This window comes from Ylistrum balloti, unplaced genomic scaffold (genome assembly GCF_031769215.1).
Source record: "Ylistrum balloti isolate Yb309-2 unplaced genomic scaffold, AGI_CSIRO_Ybal_v1 Utg370208, whole genome shotgun sequence".
Classification (NCBI taxonomy): Eukaryota; Metazoa; Mollusca; class Bivalvia; order Pectinida; family Pectinidae; genus Ylistrum; species Ylistrum balloti.
The window spans coordinates 1,082,408-1,100,595 of NW_026782179.1; the positions used below are offsets into that span (position 1 = coordinate 1,082,408).

Consider the following 18,188-nt stretch of genomic DNA (forward strand, 5'->3'; position numbering starts at 1 on the left):
TGATAACGCTGGTCTGTAACGTGCTATATCTATCTCATCAGATAAAAGATACTACATACACTAGTAAGTAAGGTAACCGTAGTAGATATGTCAATATTACCTACTGTTTGATTATGATATCGATGTAGGTAACGGATACTACACACATTACATATGATATACATGCATAAACTGTAAAACATTGACATTATATATATTTGATATAAAAACAAACGTATATAATATCATATGTTATATTTTAACATTTCAGTAATTTCTCGATAGGTTGTCTCGATAAGATGTGATATTTTTGTTTCTCAGTAATTTCTCGATAGGTTGTCTCGATAAGATGTGATAAATAAAGCAAGCTTTGTTGTATTTAACGACGTATGCATTTTAATTATCTATGTTTTTTACATGTAATTGTCTTTTTAACGCTGAGAAAATATGCATGTCCTAATCACTTAGCACCTCTGACTTGATTTTCAAAACAATCCAGCCTCTACCTCGATAACCTTGACCGTGCATTGTTGGCGACCTATATATCTATTCTTAATAACGAATACTACAAGTGGCCAGAAAATATCTACCCTTCCTTCTAGATAGATTCAGATAGATTCTGTGGTTTTGTTTGGTGTTTTTTTTTTTTAAATTGCCTCTTGTGGTGTTTAACATATCTGGTTGCACTTTGATAAATTTATTGTTTAATGCTGTAATTAGTATCTATTAGCATAAAGTAAAAGAATAGTGAGAATGCATTAATTATAATAGAATTAATGATTTGTGCAAAATGAATTATCTTTCATAAACTTATCATAATTTTTATTTATTAAATCTATCCTTATGAAAACTATGCATTATAAGTAAATCTACCGGAGGATATTATAAACAGTTTGCATAATAAATGCTGGTGTAACGTTGTTAATTTTTATTTAACAGACAGATGACTACAACTTTAACTTCTGACATTTTGTTTGTGTTATGTATCTGTTAGCGATCTACACATTGAAGAAAAATCTACATTGTTCATTGTCATTTAACCAGTTCATATTGTGAAGCGAACGTAGTTATAGTTCGGTGGACAAGATGTGATATTCACGGGTTTGAAGAAGTAATAGATTGTTTGTTTCCTTTATGCTAATTTTGAAATGAGTGTCTGAGAGGCCAGAAGAGGATTACACAAAATTGCTTTAACACAGCTAAGTAGGATATAATGTAATTCAGTCTGGTGAGCGATATCTATAAAATACGGATTAGATGATAAAGAAAAACTATCTATAAATAATCAAAGAAGAATTCTCGAAAAAAATAATCAATTATTCTCCCCGTATGGAGTAATGAAATGTTTGTATACACAAAACCAAACCTCTTGACCTTTGCAAAATTTCCTGTTGTTGCGGCGGAAAGACCACTTCTAAGTGGCGGTACATGTAGGTGAGGGGCCATCTAGTGTACCAGTGTTTGAGGTCGCTTACCTCGCTCAGTTGTGCACTGGCAAGTTAGGTCCAGCAGCTGTATGGAAATGGCTGTGTTGTCAGGTCTGCATCTCTTCGTATTCATCGTCGTTTTCCTTCAGACTGTAGACAGCAACCCGTCCTGTGGGTATGGGGTAAGTATAATGTCTGAATACCGAATATCCTCATATAAGCGGTTTTTTATATTTCTATATAAATAATTCATAGAAATAACAATAACAAGGGAAATTGATATTAAAAACTGAACAGCAATAGTTTTCTTGTTTATTTAACTTTATTAACTTCGCCTCTACTACATTTCCAATTTCTATTTCCGAAATGAAAAGAGTTTATAAACCCGATGTTACAGTCTCCTTACCATGTCCTTAGATTTCATTTTTCGACACATTAATTATGTCTTGTATCTAAATAGCTAAAAATTAGTTGTTCATCAGCTTTACCTACCAGAGTAAGAAATCACGTTTATGACAAGTTATTGTATATTTGCTACTCAATGTCGTATTTACAACTTAATCACCAAGGAAAGTTAGAATCCCTATCGGATTTTCCATTTCTAGAAAATAGCTATCAAGCATCCATGATCTATGATGTTTTTATGTCCACAAAATCAAGTAATATGCGGAAAATGTCGACAATTTGCATATCAGAGGGTCGAGAAACGCAGATTTGATGAATAATTTTGGGGATATTTTCATATTTCCTTTTCCGATATGAATGTGTTTGAAGCTCTTCAGTATGCCTGGTTGTTTTGGTAAGGATGTTACCTTTGCTACTGCTTTAGGAACATAGCATTACTTACGTGGTTTTGCTTTGGATTACATGGTGAATGTCGTTGATTACAGTTCCAGGATACGTATTTTCATATTCCTAGTTATTTATATACATTTCTTTCATTCACCTCGTATCCTTAGGTTGTTTATGCTATTGAATACCCTTTGCAGAGCTGTAATGCAGTAAGGGAAGGGATGATCAACGTCCATCTGGTACCTCACACACATGATGACGTAGGCTGGTTAAAGACTGTTGACCAGTACTTCTACGGAGGTATATTTTTGTTGTCTTGTCCTACAATCATTCAGTGACAAAAATATGGCTATAAACACATTTCAGTAGTGTTTATGTGTGAGTAACTGTGAAAAAAATCAACAAGTTATTATGTTTAAGGCATGTTATTGAATAATTATCTGATCAAATCCTACAAGACAATATATTAAGAATTAGAATATTAATTTACTATATTTTTATGAACTATTAATTCTATTAAAAAACCCACATCAGCTTTATTTTAAAGGTTAAGTAGGGATTACCGCAAGTAACGTGTCTGTTAAATATGATATGAAATTTTACAGACAAGAGCAACATTCAGAGAGCAGGAGTACAATACATTTTAGACTCAGTTGTGCAAGAGCTCCTCAGTGATCCCACCAAAAGGTTTATCTATGTTGAGGTGGCCTTTTTCGCTAGATGGTGGCGGCAGCAGAGTGATAGCATGCGTCATACTGTCAAGGGTCTCGTCAATCGAGGTAAGATTACTTACTGTCTAGTCAAACACTGGTAGAGAAATGGTATTATGGATGCATTACATTATCAATAGAGTTTTAGGAAAATCCAACTTAGTCGGCAATCCTCCTCGACGTTACCTTTCTACAATAAATTTAGTACATGCACCAGGCAGATAAATGGACAACATATTCAAACAAACGAGCAACGGTGATGACTCTTTAGATACATTTACATAACGTTCTATTGATAATCAAATATACGCTAGGAAATGCTTAAGTAACTGTGCCTGGCGTTGGTTTCATAGTTGTAGGATGTTCTTTGCTTTTATTTGACTCCCCCTTTCCATCCACCTCTTTGCACATAATGTATATACAGGCAATGTTTCGATATTTTGTTTGGTGTTTTGGTTTTCTGGATGGTTCTGTGTCGATATGAACTTTTACAGGCTGCATTTATCATTTGGTAAATGTAGAACACACTTTCTCACACAGTTCAACAAGAGTTTAACATAGTTTATTAATGAATGTTTACATTTTATCCCTTACTATGCCGTGCAAATTTAAATATCAATCAAAAAATAAAGATATAAACTGCTAGCTAAAAAAACCCAAAAAGTCAACAGATTCTTAATTCGCACGCGGAATTTTATTAAACTAGGGCGATATATAAATAAAACTTCACTGTATCTCTGTTTTAAAGTTTAAGGAGCCATGAAATGAATTGGAAAAAATTAGAAAGGAATTAAGAAAGTGATAACATTACGAGACACATGTTCAATTAAAAAGAGAATTGAATGATTAGGTAGTAGTCTATATAGTATATTGATACCCTTGTCACTATTTTAACATTTGACATGGCACAGTTTTTAAATATTGCACAAATCTGATCTTTACAGGCCAACTTGAATTCATCCTGGGTGGTTGGTGTATGAACGATGAAGCCTCCACTCATTACAACGCCATCATAGACCAACACACCCTTGGCTTTGAGTTCCTGCGACAGAATTTCGGAGTTTGCGGTCGTCCGCGAGTGGCATGGCAAATCGATCCCTTTGGCCACTCCCGGGAACAGGCTTCGCTTTTTGCTCAGGCAAGACAATTCTTTGAAATACAAAACCACATGTAGAATAAGTTATTTTTTCTTGTTGAACTTATGCATGTTAGTATATCTTCTCATTTTTACATTTCGATATGTTTGCGTATGTAAATTTAAGTCCCTGCTGATGTTCTAATCAAAAGCCTATTGAATAGATGTAAGCTCTACGTAAGTCCTATGTATTGACCATTTAGTTCTGATTGCACATTAGATATAATGCCAAGTCATATGGAAAATCGACGTGTTTTATAGATGGGATTTGACGGGCTATTCTTCGGGAGATTAGACTATCAGGACAAAGATGAGCGTATCAAAACCAAGAGCATGGAGATGTTGTGGAAAGGGAGCCCAACCAACCTAAGTAAGAATTGTCCGAGGAAAGTTGAATTGAATGTAATCATATATTGTCATGAACATTTTTCTTAGAATTCTTAAAATAATCTGACCCGAACGATTACTATCGTGTTAATTATTCTGAACGCCCTGTTAATATTTAAAACTACCTCGGTAGTTGATTACCTCGGAGATTTAACCACCATAGTAACCTGCCAAAAGAAAATTTAGATACATCAGATAAATCCTACCGAAGTGCAAGCAAAAGCAATTAACCATAGTCGATATTAATGTGTTAAAATGGATTTGTTATGGTAAGGGATGCTCCAATATATTTTGTTGATTAATCACAGAGAAGACTGCAGACCTGTTCACCGGCGCCCTGTACAACGGTTACGGGCCACCTGAAGGGTTCTGCTTTGATCTGTTATGTACCGATGACCCTATTATGGTAAAAACTGTTGAATAATTGGGTAATTTAACAATTCAGCAAGTTCAACAATATAATCCAAATTTGACACAAAATAATTTGAAAAACCCAATTGTTTCACAGATAACACTGTCGTGATGCCAGATGTATTTATAGTTGAAAAAAATGAACGAAAAAAAATATGTTTCCTCTTTCAAGTAAGCTGCAAACCCGTTTTTGAATGAAAAGTATGATTTTGTATAGTTTTAATCTAAATATATATCACCCTTTTCGAAAACATTCTTTCGTTTTTCCAAGTAATAAATAGCATTATGTATATCAAGAACAAGGTTAAATACATTTTGAAGACCTGGAGCATGTGTTCATAATAACAATCTTTCAGTGTGGTTTGATTCACAGGATGATGACCGCATGCATGACTACAATGTTCCACGTAAGGTAGAAAAGTTTGTGAACGCCTCCAAGGACTGGGTAAGCTGACCTACCAGAGTTACTTCCCTTCGTTTAATTTTATCAGTAGAACGATAAGGTTTACAACTGTATACAAGTAACTTTACAAATGGATATCTTTCTAGTACTTTATAATTAAAATGTGTGTTGGTATTGCTGTTTCTGATTTAGATTCGTTCCATGCTTACTAATTGCTCTGAGAAAAAGAACTGATACTTTATTTGTAGGCTTTAGTCTGAATAGTTTGATAAATTGAATAAATTTCTGTGAATGATGAATGCCTTTTAATCATATTTATTATAATTAACTACATGTATATAAAACATATACCAGGTTGACTATATATTTTTATGACATGCGTATCACAGGCAAATGCATACGCCACCAAACATGTTCTTATGCCAATGGGGAGTGACTTCAACTATCAAAGCTCTAATGCTTGGTTCAAGAATCTTGACAAGCTGATCAAATATGTGAACAACCAAGTAAGTGGATTTTATGATTTTATTTTATGTTTTATTATTTATGTATATCAACTCGATATCTTTTCTACAATTCTGTGAAATAATTATTGAAATCTACCGCAACCAATTCTATGATTTATTGCGTGTTAGGACGTGTGCCGTTTGGAACTAACTAAGAATGCAAGCTTTTTGTAAAAGATTAACTAGAAATGAAAACTCATGTTACTTCGACTAGCTTTATATTTGCATAATGACTCTACTTTTTCGTTCAAATTGTTTGACATTTCAACGAAACTGGATTTAATCATTCTATAATTCGATCCGATAATGAATTACAGATGTCTGATAGATTTTACAAAGATAAATTACAACGGCTTATTGATAAGTTCATAAACCTTGGTTCACTGATATTGCTAGCTCTTCTCATGCGCATTACTCCTCCTCAAATAAAATCATGATTTATTTAGGAAAATGTATCATAATTGTCATAACATATCTGAGAGAACATCAATATCGAAGTAAAAGTTTCTAGTTGAAACAAGTAGATGATTAATATTCTCCAAAATTATCGAATATGGGCGGAAAGAATTGGGGATAAATTTCATTACCTATATTTTTAAGCACCAACTTAACTATATCAACCTTACGTTACTAATGCATGCCTCGTTACTATTGTACTAATCCAAATATTAAGTGTAAAAGACATTTATCACTGAGTAACCAACAAGTCATGACAGGGTTGTTTACCATCCTAACCAAAATGGCCTCTCTTTTGTAATTCATACATCTGATTATCTGTTTATATCAAAGCGAGTAATATATGTTTGTGAGTGATGTATACCATATGTATGTATATGGTAATTACATCAAACTTTTTCATATCCACCAGAATACTTCTACCAATAGTTGTTAAATATCTTTAATGCGTGAAAAATGACCAGTCCATCATGCTAGATATGCGTTTTAGTAAAGTAATTATTTATTTGCTGTGGTATACATTTATCAGTCACGTAGGTGTACTTACAATTCGAGTTCAGGAGAGATTGTTTCACGATTTCCCGGTGTCTATAGTTGGTAAGAGCGAAACAATTCTTAAGATTTAACCATGACTTTTTTTTCTGTTTTTCAGTCTAACAAAACCAATGTAAACTTACTGTACTCCACGCCCTCGTGTTACTTGTCCAGCGTCAATAAAGAAGCAGTTCGTTGGCCGACTAAAGAGGACGACTTCTTTCCATATGCACACCGGCCTCACAGTTTCTGGACCGGCTATTTCTCTAGTCGTCCAGCTCTCAAGGATTACGTCAGACGCACCAACAACTTCTTACAGGTGTTGTAAAGCATAAATTATAAAAATAATATGGCAGTTTTAGTGTGTAACTAGGACAATGTGTTAACTAATACTGGTGTTGGACAAACGTGTAATTATTATATACTGTTTAACAATTCCTTTTTCTATCTGTCCGTCCGTGCGTCTGTGTGTTAGTTCGTCTGAAGCAAGCGATTTCTCATGAACGCATCAACAAGTATACTTCTTATCTACACTATATACTAAATGTAACTGGTCTCTAAAGAGTCAAGGGCTTTCTTCTTTCTCCTCTGAAATAAATACTAAGAAAATTCAAAGCCTGATGATCTGTGGATTTCGTAAAAGATGCAGTTCATTTTCACACCAAAGTATCGCTGTACCGATGTCGTTCTAAAACTTAGAAGGGTTTGGAAAGCTACTGTATCAATTGTGGCAAGAGTTTTTTTTCTGAATTGAACTTGCAATGTGTCGGTGGCAATAACAAAAATTCATATAACGAGGTTATATGGTACATTCTTCGGATTTACCGAGGATGTTTGCTAAGTTTAGGGAAACGTCACTATGTAGTCATGATTGGTCAACAGTAAAGTGACGAATGATTTGTCGAAGAAAAAGGATATACGTGTATTCTTTATTTTCAATAATTCTAGGTATGTAAGCAGATGGATGCTATCGCTGCACTTGAGGACACTGACAACAGCACGTATGAAATTCGAATTCTCAGTAAGTGAAAACTATATTGTAGTTTACTCATTTCGACTTGCAGCAGGGAGAATGAGAATTCAGAAATCAGAAATGCTTTGTGCAATTGTGTTTCACGAATCATACTTTGTTGTTTTTTTTAAATTATTTAAGTTGTAAACAACTAGTTTAGACAATATGCATGTAGGATTCGCTAATTGACACAATTTCTTTTAAGTTTAATCAAAGTTACGTAATAAATTCATCTATAAAGATTGTAAGCTTTAAATATATAATTGAATTGTTAAACTAAATAACATGATAAATACCTACGGTACGTAACGTTGCTTGTTGTGAAAGAATTATTATCCATAATTTGGTGAATAATATTGTTAGTAATCTTGAATAAATAAAAAGTCGAATTTCGAGTCAGTAAGTCGAAATTTCGAGATAGTAAGTCAATATCTTAATCAACAATATGACGGCGTGTATAGATACTTAGGATTGTAATTATAAGGCTTTGATTGAATTGGGTTTTGAAGGTGTTGCTTTCTATTTTTTGTTTTGTTTCCTGTTTTGTTTTTCCGAGATCTAACTGAATTACTTCCTGATTACTTATCTATGTTATGTTAATGATTAAGCTTGATTTATTGCGTAAAATTACGTGTTGTTTGTTGACAGAGGAAGCTATGGGAGTTGCCCAACATCATGATGCTGTATCGTAAGTTATTTATAGCAAATCTTAATCGATGTAATGTAAAACAATATGTTGATAATGTGGCGTCATCGTCTGATAATTTATAAACAACTAATACATATTGATTACCTAAAACTCTTCATATCTCTCACATTTCTTGATCGATAAAATAGTGTAGTGTGATTTCCAATAAAATATTATATTAAAATAAAACTACAGAAATATACTGGATAAAACTTTGCCTTCAAAAATAGATTATTTGTATAAATAACGACTCTTTGTTTAGAGGAACAGAAAAGCAACCAGTTGCCTATGACTATGCCCAGAGGTTAGCACATGGTGTAGCAGCGTGCCAGGTATGCATAATATAGACATGCATACTTTATAATATTACTAAAATGTTGTAATTAATGAGTTGCAGTCGTTTATTGCGATTTCCTTGATTTTAATATATTTGATAGTCCACAACCAACAACATGCCTTCACAACTGATATGAATCTTACAAAACATTATATATTTGGAACTGCCATCATATCTTATATCATTTTAATGATATTTTCTATGTATGATTAATGTACCGAAAATATGAAACAGATTATTTTTCTTATACGTCATTCAATTATAACGTCATCCATACAAGACACTCTTGCCTTGGAAAGGAAACTTCGTGCGAATCTGATGTTAAACTACTATGACCGATGAAAGAAACCCTTCAAGTTTGACAGTTGTCAACCTTCAAAGTATTTTGGTCCGTTCGTTGTCCATACTAATGGTAATAACCCATTATTGAAGACATGGTGATATCTGTTTCAGAAAGTAGTAAACGACGCCTATGGGAAGTTACTTCCACTGAATACATCATACTCACCACCAGGCCAACAATTCTGCAATATACTCAACATCAGTGTTTGTGGTTTGACGGAAAACTACGGACAGGTATGTTTGCTGAGTAAAATGAAATGACGCAAAATTTTACACAACTTTGTACTGCTGATATATAAATGTTATATAACCTGTATGTAATAATTAATTGATGTCCTGTAACACGGTTTCTTTCAGTTTACTTTGACGGTTTATAATCCCCTCGGGCAAGCTGTTACATCCTGGGTTAGAATACCTATAGTTGGTAAAGCCTACCAAGTGAAAGGACCTGATAACAAAAATGTTCCCTCACAGGTAAACTACCCCATCAATTTTGGCGCATATTCATTTCATTACAAATATTGATCTAACTTAACATGCTTTTTAAAGTTGTGTCAAGAGGAAAAACTTCAAAAATACTTTTTCTCTTTTGTAAATGTTTCATTCAATGTCTAAATAAGAGACAGGGAATTGACCAAACCAAATTCTTTTTGAAATTTTGTATAATCCTCTTCTGTTTTGAAGATAGTACCATTGACCAAGGATACAAAGCGTATTCCAGAAAGACAAGGATCCATCGCCCAAAACGAGCTTGTTTTCAGAACAAGTGTCCCTGCTCTTGGATTCAGTGTATATTTCGTCTCGAAAAGTAACAGTGCGTTCATCTTTTATCATAAGGATCTGTTTACGAGTTAAATGTAACACTAATATAACATCAATATTATATAAAAGATATAAAACACCATTTTTAAATACAGAACGAGGGATTATAATTAATTATTTGTAAACATACATGGCATTTGTTGTTTTTTAACTGAATTAACTCATATTACTTAATTAACAGAGGCAAGGGTCAAACTTGCGCAAACAACAAGCAAGAAAAGACTGGTGAAAAATCAAGAAGGCGTAGATACAGTTTTGAAAAATGAGGTAAGCAAGCTAGAATTTTATGTCTACACATTTTCTAGGTTTCAGGAGAGATTTAGATTAATGATCGAGATAGAAATTATTAGAAACTAACACATGCGCATACCAAATGGAAATAGTAGTTACCTCCCTTTCTCTTCATTTCTTCATCCCTGACAAGTACTACAAAAATCAAAATTACCACAGCTCATTGGCATCATGAAAACAATTCGATTTTGTGCGGACATTTTGTTTTTTTGAAGTATGATAATGTTAATATCATTAACAAATGTTATATCAAACGTCTATAATGGGAAAAAAAGTTTTGTAACTTCTAGCACGTGAGTCTGAGATTTGATGGGACCAGTGGGCAACTGAAGACTATGCGTAACCTCAATAGCGATATAGAGATCAGCCTGCAGCAGGGATTCTATTACTACCAGGGGCATACTGGCAACAACACCATGGGTGCTCTACAGGCATCCGGGGCTTACGTTTTCAGGCCAAACACTACAAAAGCATTCCATGCCAAACAATTAGAGAGATCGTACATGAGAGAGGTATGTTTTGTCTCAAGTTCAAATTTGTTTAAGATATATCAAATGATTTTAAAGTTGAACTTTAAATAACATAAGTGATCGTAAAATAAGTGCTGATATTGATTCCACTGAATTTGGCTTTATGTGTTCTATCAAACTCTCAAGTCATTTAAAGGCGGCCTGTGTATGTTAAGTGCAGGTGATTGTGTGAGGTAGCGGCACGTTCGCGTAAATTTCATTGTGGTTGTGCGGACCACCAGTCAAAACTTTTGTTTCAGTGATGAATGTTTGAAAGGTAACATTTTAGAATGTAATTCAAAAGCTAAAAAATCAACATGTTGTTGCACTTCGTTTTCCGATAAACGCTTCGAATATGTGCGAAAGAAAATAAATAATATTACTCTCAATTTCTTTTCTTGAATTAAAAATAAATTCTTTGCTATTTGCTCGAGGAATGTTTTCAAAACGAATTTTCGTCTTTCAATAAAAATCATAGTATAATAGTTGGATATTCAGAAATAATGTAAAATGCTAAATTTTCATTTCATTTATCGAATTTGAAAATGCATAGCAACCGAAAATGAAAATCTTGAAACATGGTTAAATACTTTATTTCACCACGTTCTATTATTTAACCTTTATAACGACCTTATCGAATTTTCGAAAATATATTTCATGATTAAGGGCCAGGAGGTCACTGTGAGTTTTTTTCCTGTTTTCTTTCAATTTTAACACCAATATTTATTTCAATATTTCTGAAAATTAAGGAAAGCGGTCCACCAAATCAAAATATGAAGTCTATGGTTTACTGCGGTAACTCTCAAGAATGACAAATTACGCTGTCCTAAATGGAAATCTATCATTTTACGTTGGAATTCATTTGATATTGAATTATCTTGTTCCGGTCACCATCGGAGATGCGTATCATTAAAGTGGTATTTATCGGCCATGCAACAGAATTCATAACCTTCATTCAGAGAACGTTCTACTTAAGGTCAAATCATAGGAGACATTCCAATTTGTTTTTAGTTAGAGGAAACATTAGATCCCAAAACCTGTTGCTCTTACGAATCATGCTATGAGAAACACAGACACATCAAGATCTATCTGCAGGTACCCTTAGAAATGTACACAGTATTGTATGCACAATATGTTTTAGAATGTAAATTTTTATCTTTTTTTTCTAGCAAAGAAAATTGTCTCAATAGTTACACATATCTAACATTGTCAGACATATTTTAAGGGGAGAGTTGTTCAGGAAGTACATCAGAGGTTCTCCCCATGGGTAACACAAGTCGTACGGCTATATGAAGACGAGATGTATGCCGAGTTCGAGTGGACGGTCGGACCGATTCCAGTTGAGTAAGTTATTTATAAAAATATGCTCTACATGTTTTAAACATTCATCGCTAAGGAATTTAAGGGAGACGAAATAAAAGTGAAAATGCGAATATTCATTAAGCCGAAATGAAGATTACAATTATACAATGCTACAAAAATGGAACAGCAGAATATTCATCACGCATCAAATATTAACAGAGGTGAGGTGAGACGAGAACAGTTTAATAATTAAAAGCGTAATTCATGCGCAACAGAGGGTTTGTCAGGGAGATAACATTTTAATAAAAAATCATGTGTAAAAAAATAATACAATTTCCTGAAAAGGGATGTTCTCGTATAGTTTTTAATTAGATTCATTTCTGTAGTGACGGAATTGGAAAAGAAGTAGTTTCTCAGTTCCTTACAACGCTGGATACGAAGGGAACATTTTACACTGACGCCAATGGACGAGAAATCCTGAAACGCAAGTAAGTTTATTGGAATCTTAATCTTCCAGCCTTCAGAAAGCATTCAACCTTTCAAAACATACGGCGTTTTGCCTTAAATGGAGAACATATTTTGAAATAATTAGAAAGATAACGTCTACTAAATAATTTGCTGAATAATATATTTTCAAAGAGAAGTAAAAACACAAGTGGAAAATATTAACCAACTTAATCATACAAGAACCTCAATCAAATATCAGGATAACGTTTCGCGTCATAGTATTTTAATACATCAAGATATTTACTCCTTCTACTGTATGTCAACTTATAGCATTTACCACACAAATGGTTAAAATATCCTAACAACCATTGACAGAAATTAAAAAATAAAAATAAAAATATTATATACATGTGATTCCTAACATTACAATATAAACGTCCAGGCGGAATGACCGAGCCACTTGGAATTTGTACCAGACTGAACCAGTTTCAGGCAACTTCTATCCTGTCAACAGTCGCATATTTATCAAAGTAAGATTTTTTCTGTAATTTCTATCATAGTAATCTACATCACTATGACGTTAGTTTTCAGCAAAATTAAATTAACACACGAACGTTGCATGTTTTTACAGATCATGTGGATTATTGATTAGTGTGTAAGCAAAATTCTTAAGTATTAACAGGATGTTTACTGGCTGTTTTTATTAATATGAGTAAACTATTATCGTTCAATAATGCCATGACAGTACATGTAATCACACAGCGTATTGAATTGTTTGATTACATTTCTTTGTTCTGAATTGGCAGGATGAAGCCTTGGGTGTCCAGTTTACGATCCTTACAGACAGGAGTCAGGGAGGCAGTAGTATCAATGATGGCGGTATCCAACTTATGGTAAGGCCACATGGTAATCGTCACATCATAGGACAACGTCTCTCGAGATAAAGAAAAGTTATCACGTCATTGGCATTGTCACAGGGACACGTGGAGTTGAAATGGAAATCATCGAAAAGCAATTAAAGATAATATGATAGTGTTATATTTACACATCAAATGTATCAAATGATTGCTCCATCATAAAAAGTAATTCCTTTTATGTAATCTTATAACTGGATGACAAACTTCAAGGTGTCGCCATTTTCTCTTTTTTTTTTAACTAAAAATGTTTTATTTGAATTACGTTATTTCTGGTGTGAAAATCTGGACGGTATTTGTAGTTCAGATATATGAAATGAGATGGTGCTAATATGTGTATGTAGGATGGTTAGTTAGATATGATAATTTCCAACTGTTCGCTTAAATTTAGACAGTAACGGAAACGCCTCTGTCTTACCGATTTCGATGTCACGAGTATTTATTAGAATAATTTGTCTTGGGAAAATTATTGAATTAATGTGTTTTGTTTACCTTTTGGAATTAAAGCAGTGCCATCCATATTGATGTGATCGTGAAGGTGTTAATGCATTGCAGGTACACCGCAGACTACTACATGACGATGGACTTGGCGTTGGGGAGGCTCTTAATGAGACTGGTCTGGATCATAAAGGGCTAGTTGTCAGAGGTACCAAAACGGACTTATTAGAGAAAAAAATATGAAAAATGTGGAAATCATTACAACGCGAATGCCTACACTGATTGACTGTAATGAATGCATGCATTTCCTTCACTCTCTCTTCAAAAGAACAAAATTTCTCAGAATACACTAAATATAATCCCACATCTTCGATTTCGTGTTCTTTCATCAAAACAGGAAAGCACTATGTCTTCCTTGGAACGTTCGGGGAGTCGTCTGCATTTCATCGCAGAATGGCGTTACGTCTGTTTATGGCTCCATCGCTGTCGTTCATGCCTAACGTGATGAAGTATGCCAACTGGACAAAACACTTCCAAACACAGGTTCTTGAATTTAGCTTATTCTTAAAACAAACAGTGCATCAAAAAAAAAAAAAAAAAAAAGCTAATGTTACACAAAGTATACCATGGGTATCCTTTCAAGGAAATTCAAAGTGCGACTCCAATATTTTGTCTTCTAATCACAAATGCTTCTTTACCAGGGTGAAGTTTATGCATCAATGAGATGAGTAAAATCTCTGTTGAAGTAATTTTTCAGTATTCATCTTGATCAAAGGAAACGCTCATTTGACCAATTGCCATAGTTACTTCCCTTCGTTTCATTCTATTTCTATATGGTGTAGCAATAAACTTGGCAGTCGATGTGAGACTTGGATATAGAGAGACAGATCGAGAAGATTTTGTGGTCTTATATGTACTTATGTGTATTGTTGAAACCAGATCAATATATTATTCACTCCGAAAATATTTACCTCACATCCTTAAATTGATATCTTTATCTACCCATTATGAATTCAACTGTATTTGAATAAGATTTTTTTCACTAAACATAAAAGATTATAATATCAATAGGTGTCAAAACATCTCCATAGAACAATTAAGGATAACAGTAATTGACTTTTGAATTTTCATTCGTTTCAATTTCAACAACATCATTCTAGTGTCATTCCTAATGGCACTGCAATGCAACGAAATCAAAAAAAAAAAAAAAAAAAAAATAGTATTCCTTTGTAAGTCAGTAGTTAGAAAGAGTAATTGTATATTTGTTATTGGCATAATATAACTCTGGTAATTATACAACCTTATGTAATTCGTTTCAAAGATAGTATAAAACTTTGTTGTAGAAATTTTGAAACATTTAGCTTAATTTATAAGACATTGTATTTTTTCACAAATAGGATAAGTAGCAGTAAACTCACTATTTTACTCTTCCCGAGAAATAGAAACATCATATATGTGTTTTTACTAAATACGACAACTAAAACAATAGCGAACAAATTTTCTTGGTATGTAATCCATGTTCATCTTTTATGCTAATTACTCTTGCATAACATACTATTCATGAATAGTTATAATTTTGTGGTGTGTCAGGTAAATAGACGAAAATTCTAGCTGTGAAAATCATTTGTACTTTTGTTTTATCATCTTAAGTAGTACAGACTTTACATCATTGGAGATATTTGTCTACCTCAAGTAACGTTATATTAAATTGGGTGTGTTATTGTCTTATCTGCAGTGGTCAGGCATGAAAACCAACCTACCCGATAACGTACATCTGTTGACCTTAGAACAGTGGGGAGGTTCAGGCGTTGTTCCAGCCTCATCAGAACCTTATATCATACGACTGGAGCATATATTTGAGACAGGTGAACATTCGGAGTTATCCAAGGATGCAACTGTTAACCTCCAGGTATGTTGTTTTACTCCTAAATAGTGTTTCCGTCATAAATTCGTATCTTTTATAGGCTCCTTGATGTTATATATACGTTCATCTACTTGAATAACGAATATATCAAAATACTAACATGCATTTATTATACAATATAACCATCAAAGTCAATGAATCGTTTTGTACACAGTAATGCGAGGAGAGGCTTTTGGTTAGAGCATCATTTTTATCAGTTGTTTGAAAGTCTGATTCCGGAGAGTTTTCCTGGTTAAAGAGTTTCAGTTATGATTGTTTTGGTTTTCTTTTTCCAAATCAAAATGACAGTCAAATATAGTGTCAACACTTAAAATTAATTGATATCGGACTCTCTGAGACTGTAACAATATTTTCCACGTCACATGAAAACTGCCACAAATGTGACTGTATTATAGACGGACATTCTAAAACACATTTGTTAAATGCATTTTATATCCCTGATGTAATAAGAGATCCCGTTTTTGCACTAACTTCCCTTTAACGTAAATTCGAGTTACAAATAAGCAGACATGGAAAAAAAATTAATAAATTTTAATCATGCTTGGGATTTATATTCCGGACATATTTTCTTTATTTTTTTCACTTGTCTACAGGACCTATTTGTGACGTTCGAAGTCGATTCAGTGACAGAGCTCACTCTTGGAGCTAATCTGGTTCTGTCAGATCTTCATCGACTTCAATGGAACACGACCGATGTCAATGACAACATGGATGGTAATTTTTTTTAACAAACCTTTGTGATCTGATATACTTTCAATTTCGATAACGTGTTGTAAAATATGAAGTGATATGTTACATTTGTTTCATGATAGACTGTCACAAAAAGCGATCATACAGACAAGAAAGTATTCTCTAAGTTCTTCTTAAATTATTCAAAGTATGGAAATGGCCAAAATTATTGCATTAGGGTCTAGTGCCCCTCCCTTTATTTTTATCACTTTTGAATTCTGTCTGTCGCCTTACAGGCTTCAAAATAAAGGCTGTTAGCATCACTGACTTGTCCTAGAAGAACGAAATAGCTGTGTGATGCAGTTCTGACTTTAAATTTGTATTTAAAGGTTCTATTCACTTGTGTGTGTGTCTTTTGTACAGGCTTGTGAACCAAATCTTTATAAAAATGTCAAGCTGTGAATTCGTCATGTTAAAATTTCTACTGTATGTTCTTCAATGTAATGAAATTATCGACGATGATAATGTCCACGCTGCAGCGTGTTCCGCTGTCATTATTTCAATGTTTACTTTGAGAGCATACCATTCAGTGAATTAAACTTTATTTTACATGGCTTGTGTCGTCAATGATTATAATAGGATAATCCCTTTCTTTGAGGCGTTCTATTTGTACATTTTATAAAGAGTTTTTGGTTGGTTGGCAATAGGTATTTCTAAGAATGCTTTGTTGATGTAACTGACGAGTTGATGCTGCTTTCATTTGCGTCAATTAATGTTGATTTAATAGAAATACTAGCCTTCAAAGACTTCAAAATAGTTATTGAATTGATCTGTTGTACTTCATTAAGACTTTGTTTCCATTTCAGAGACTCCAATGGAACCGAAAATCCGAAACAACAGTCTAAATGTCAAACTCTCACCGATGCAAATCCGTACATACCAAGTCCAACGCAAGAATAGAACCTGATGTCATTTATAAGTTCCGAGAAAAAAACTTGTACATAAGTAGCTCTGTGTCAATCTAGTCTATTCAGACAGAAACGAGCGTGTATAATCTTAATTACTTTCAGAGAAGGTCCCAACTAAAGTGTTGTTTATTTGTATTATGTTAAGCTACTGTTGTATAAATAGGAGGCGAGTTTAAATGTCTCGAATGTTATATGTGTAGAATATATTTCTTTCTTAATTATACTTTCATCCGATCTTGAACTTTTTAGATACCATGCCTGTTTATAATTTTGATACCGTATAGGTGATCATTTTCACGGATCAAAATTTTCACGATTTTCTTTAAACTGATCGAGATCTGGACGTGCGAGGACATCTAACACACACGTGTCTCATTATTCCATTGGCAAGATTTTCACGATTACTTTAAAGTACCGTGAAATAGCGAAAATACCATTACAGCGAAAATAACCGGCTGTACGGTATAAAAATAAAATTAAGTATTAACGCAGATATCTTAGATAACTGTGTCACACACTGTTATACGTCGCATATGACACTTATACAATATTAATATTAATAAATTTGATTTGGTTTCATTGGTTTCAGACATAAAACCTATTTTTTTCAAGAAAATAAAGACACTTTCTGATATGTTGTGTTGAATTTAAAACATATACCCACACCATATTCATTTAGAGACAAAACTGGGAATATTGGTTTTGATATAATAATTGATACGTCAGGTTTGGGTCTTTGATAGCCGTGTATTGAAGAGACAATGTCATTTTGTGGAAGGACAAAT

General features: G+C 33.4%; 1 protein-coding gene across 1 annotated transcript; it reads left to right on the plus strand.

Annotated features, from left to right (window-relative positions):
- The first annotated feature begins 1,470 nt into the window (after nucleotides 1-1,470).
- LOC132551588 (lysosomal alpha-mannosidase-like) lies at nucleotides 1,471-18,037 on the plus strand. The gene is made up of 26 exons (XM_060215743.1): nucleotides 1,471-1,588; nucleotides 2,396-2,498; nucleotides 2,804-2,977; nucleotides 3,853-4,046; nucleotides 4,305-4,413; nucleotides 4,739-4,836; nucleotides 5,215-5,286; nucleotides 5,634-5,750; nucleotides 6,859-7,059; nucleotides 7,689-7,761; nucleotides 8,401-8,440; nucleotides 8,703-8,772; nucleotides 9,231-9,353; nucleotides 9,477-9,593; nucleotides 9,804-9,933; nucleotides 10,123-10,208; nucleotides 10,523-10,744; nucleotides 11,967-12,085; nucleotides 12,430-12,531; nucleotides 12,933-13,020; nucleotides 13,297-13,383; nucleotides 13,960-14,050; nucleotides 14,240-14,385; nucleotides 15,578-15,751; nucleotides 16,360-16,480; nucleotides 17,302-18,037. Exons 1-26 carry the CDS (start codon nucleotides 1,496-1,498, stop codon nucleotides 17,400-17,402), a joined length of 3,051 nt encoding a protein of 1,016 aa, XP_060071726.1. The 5' UTR covers nucleotides 1,471-1,495; the 3' UTR covers nucleotides 17,403-18,037.
- The last annotated feature ends 151 nt before the right edge of the window (nucleotides 18,038-18,188 follow it).

Coding starts and splice junctions, on each gene's coding strand:
- LOC132551588 (XM_060215743.1), top strand. CDS start 1,496: ATGGAAATGGCTGTGTTGTCAGGTCTGCATCTCTTCGTATTCATCGTC. Junction 5,287..5,633: donor TGAACGCCTCCAAGGACTGG/GTAAGCTGACCT, acceptor TGCGTATCACAG/GCAAATGCATACGCCACCAA. Junction 8,441..8,702: donor CAACATCATGATGCTGTATC/GTAAGTTATTTA, acceptor CTCTTTGTTTAG/AGGAACAGAAAAGCAACCAG.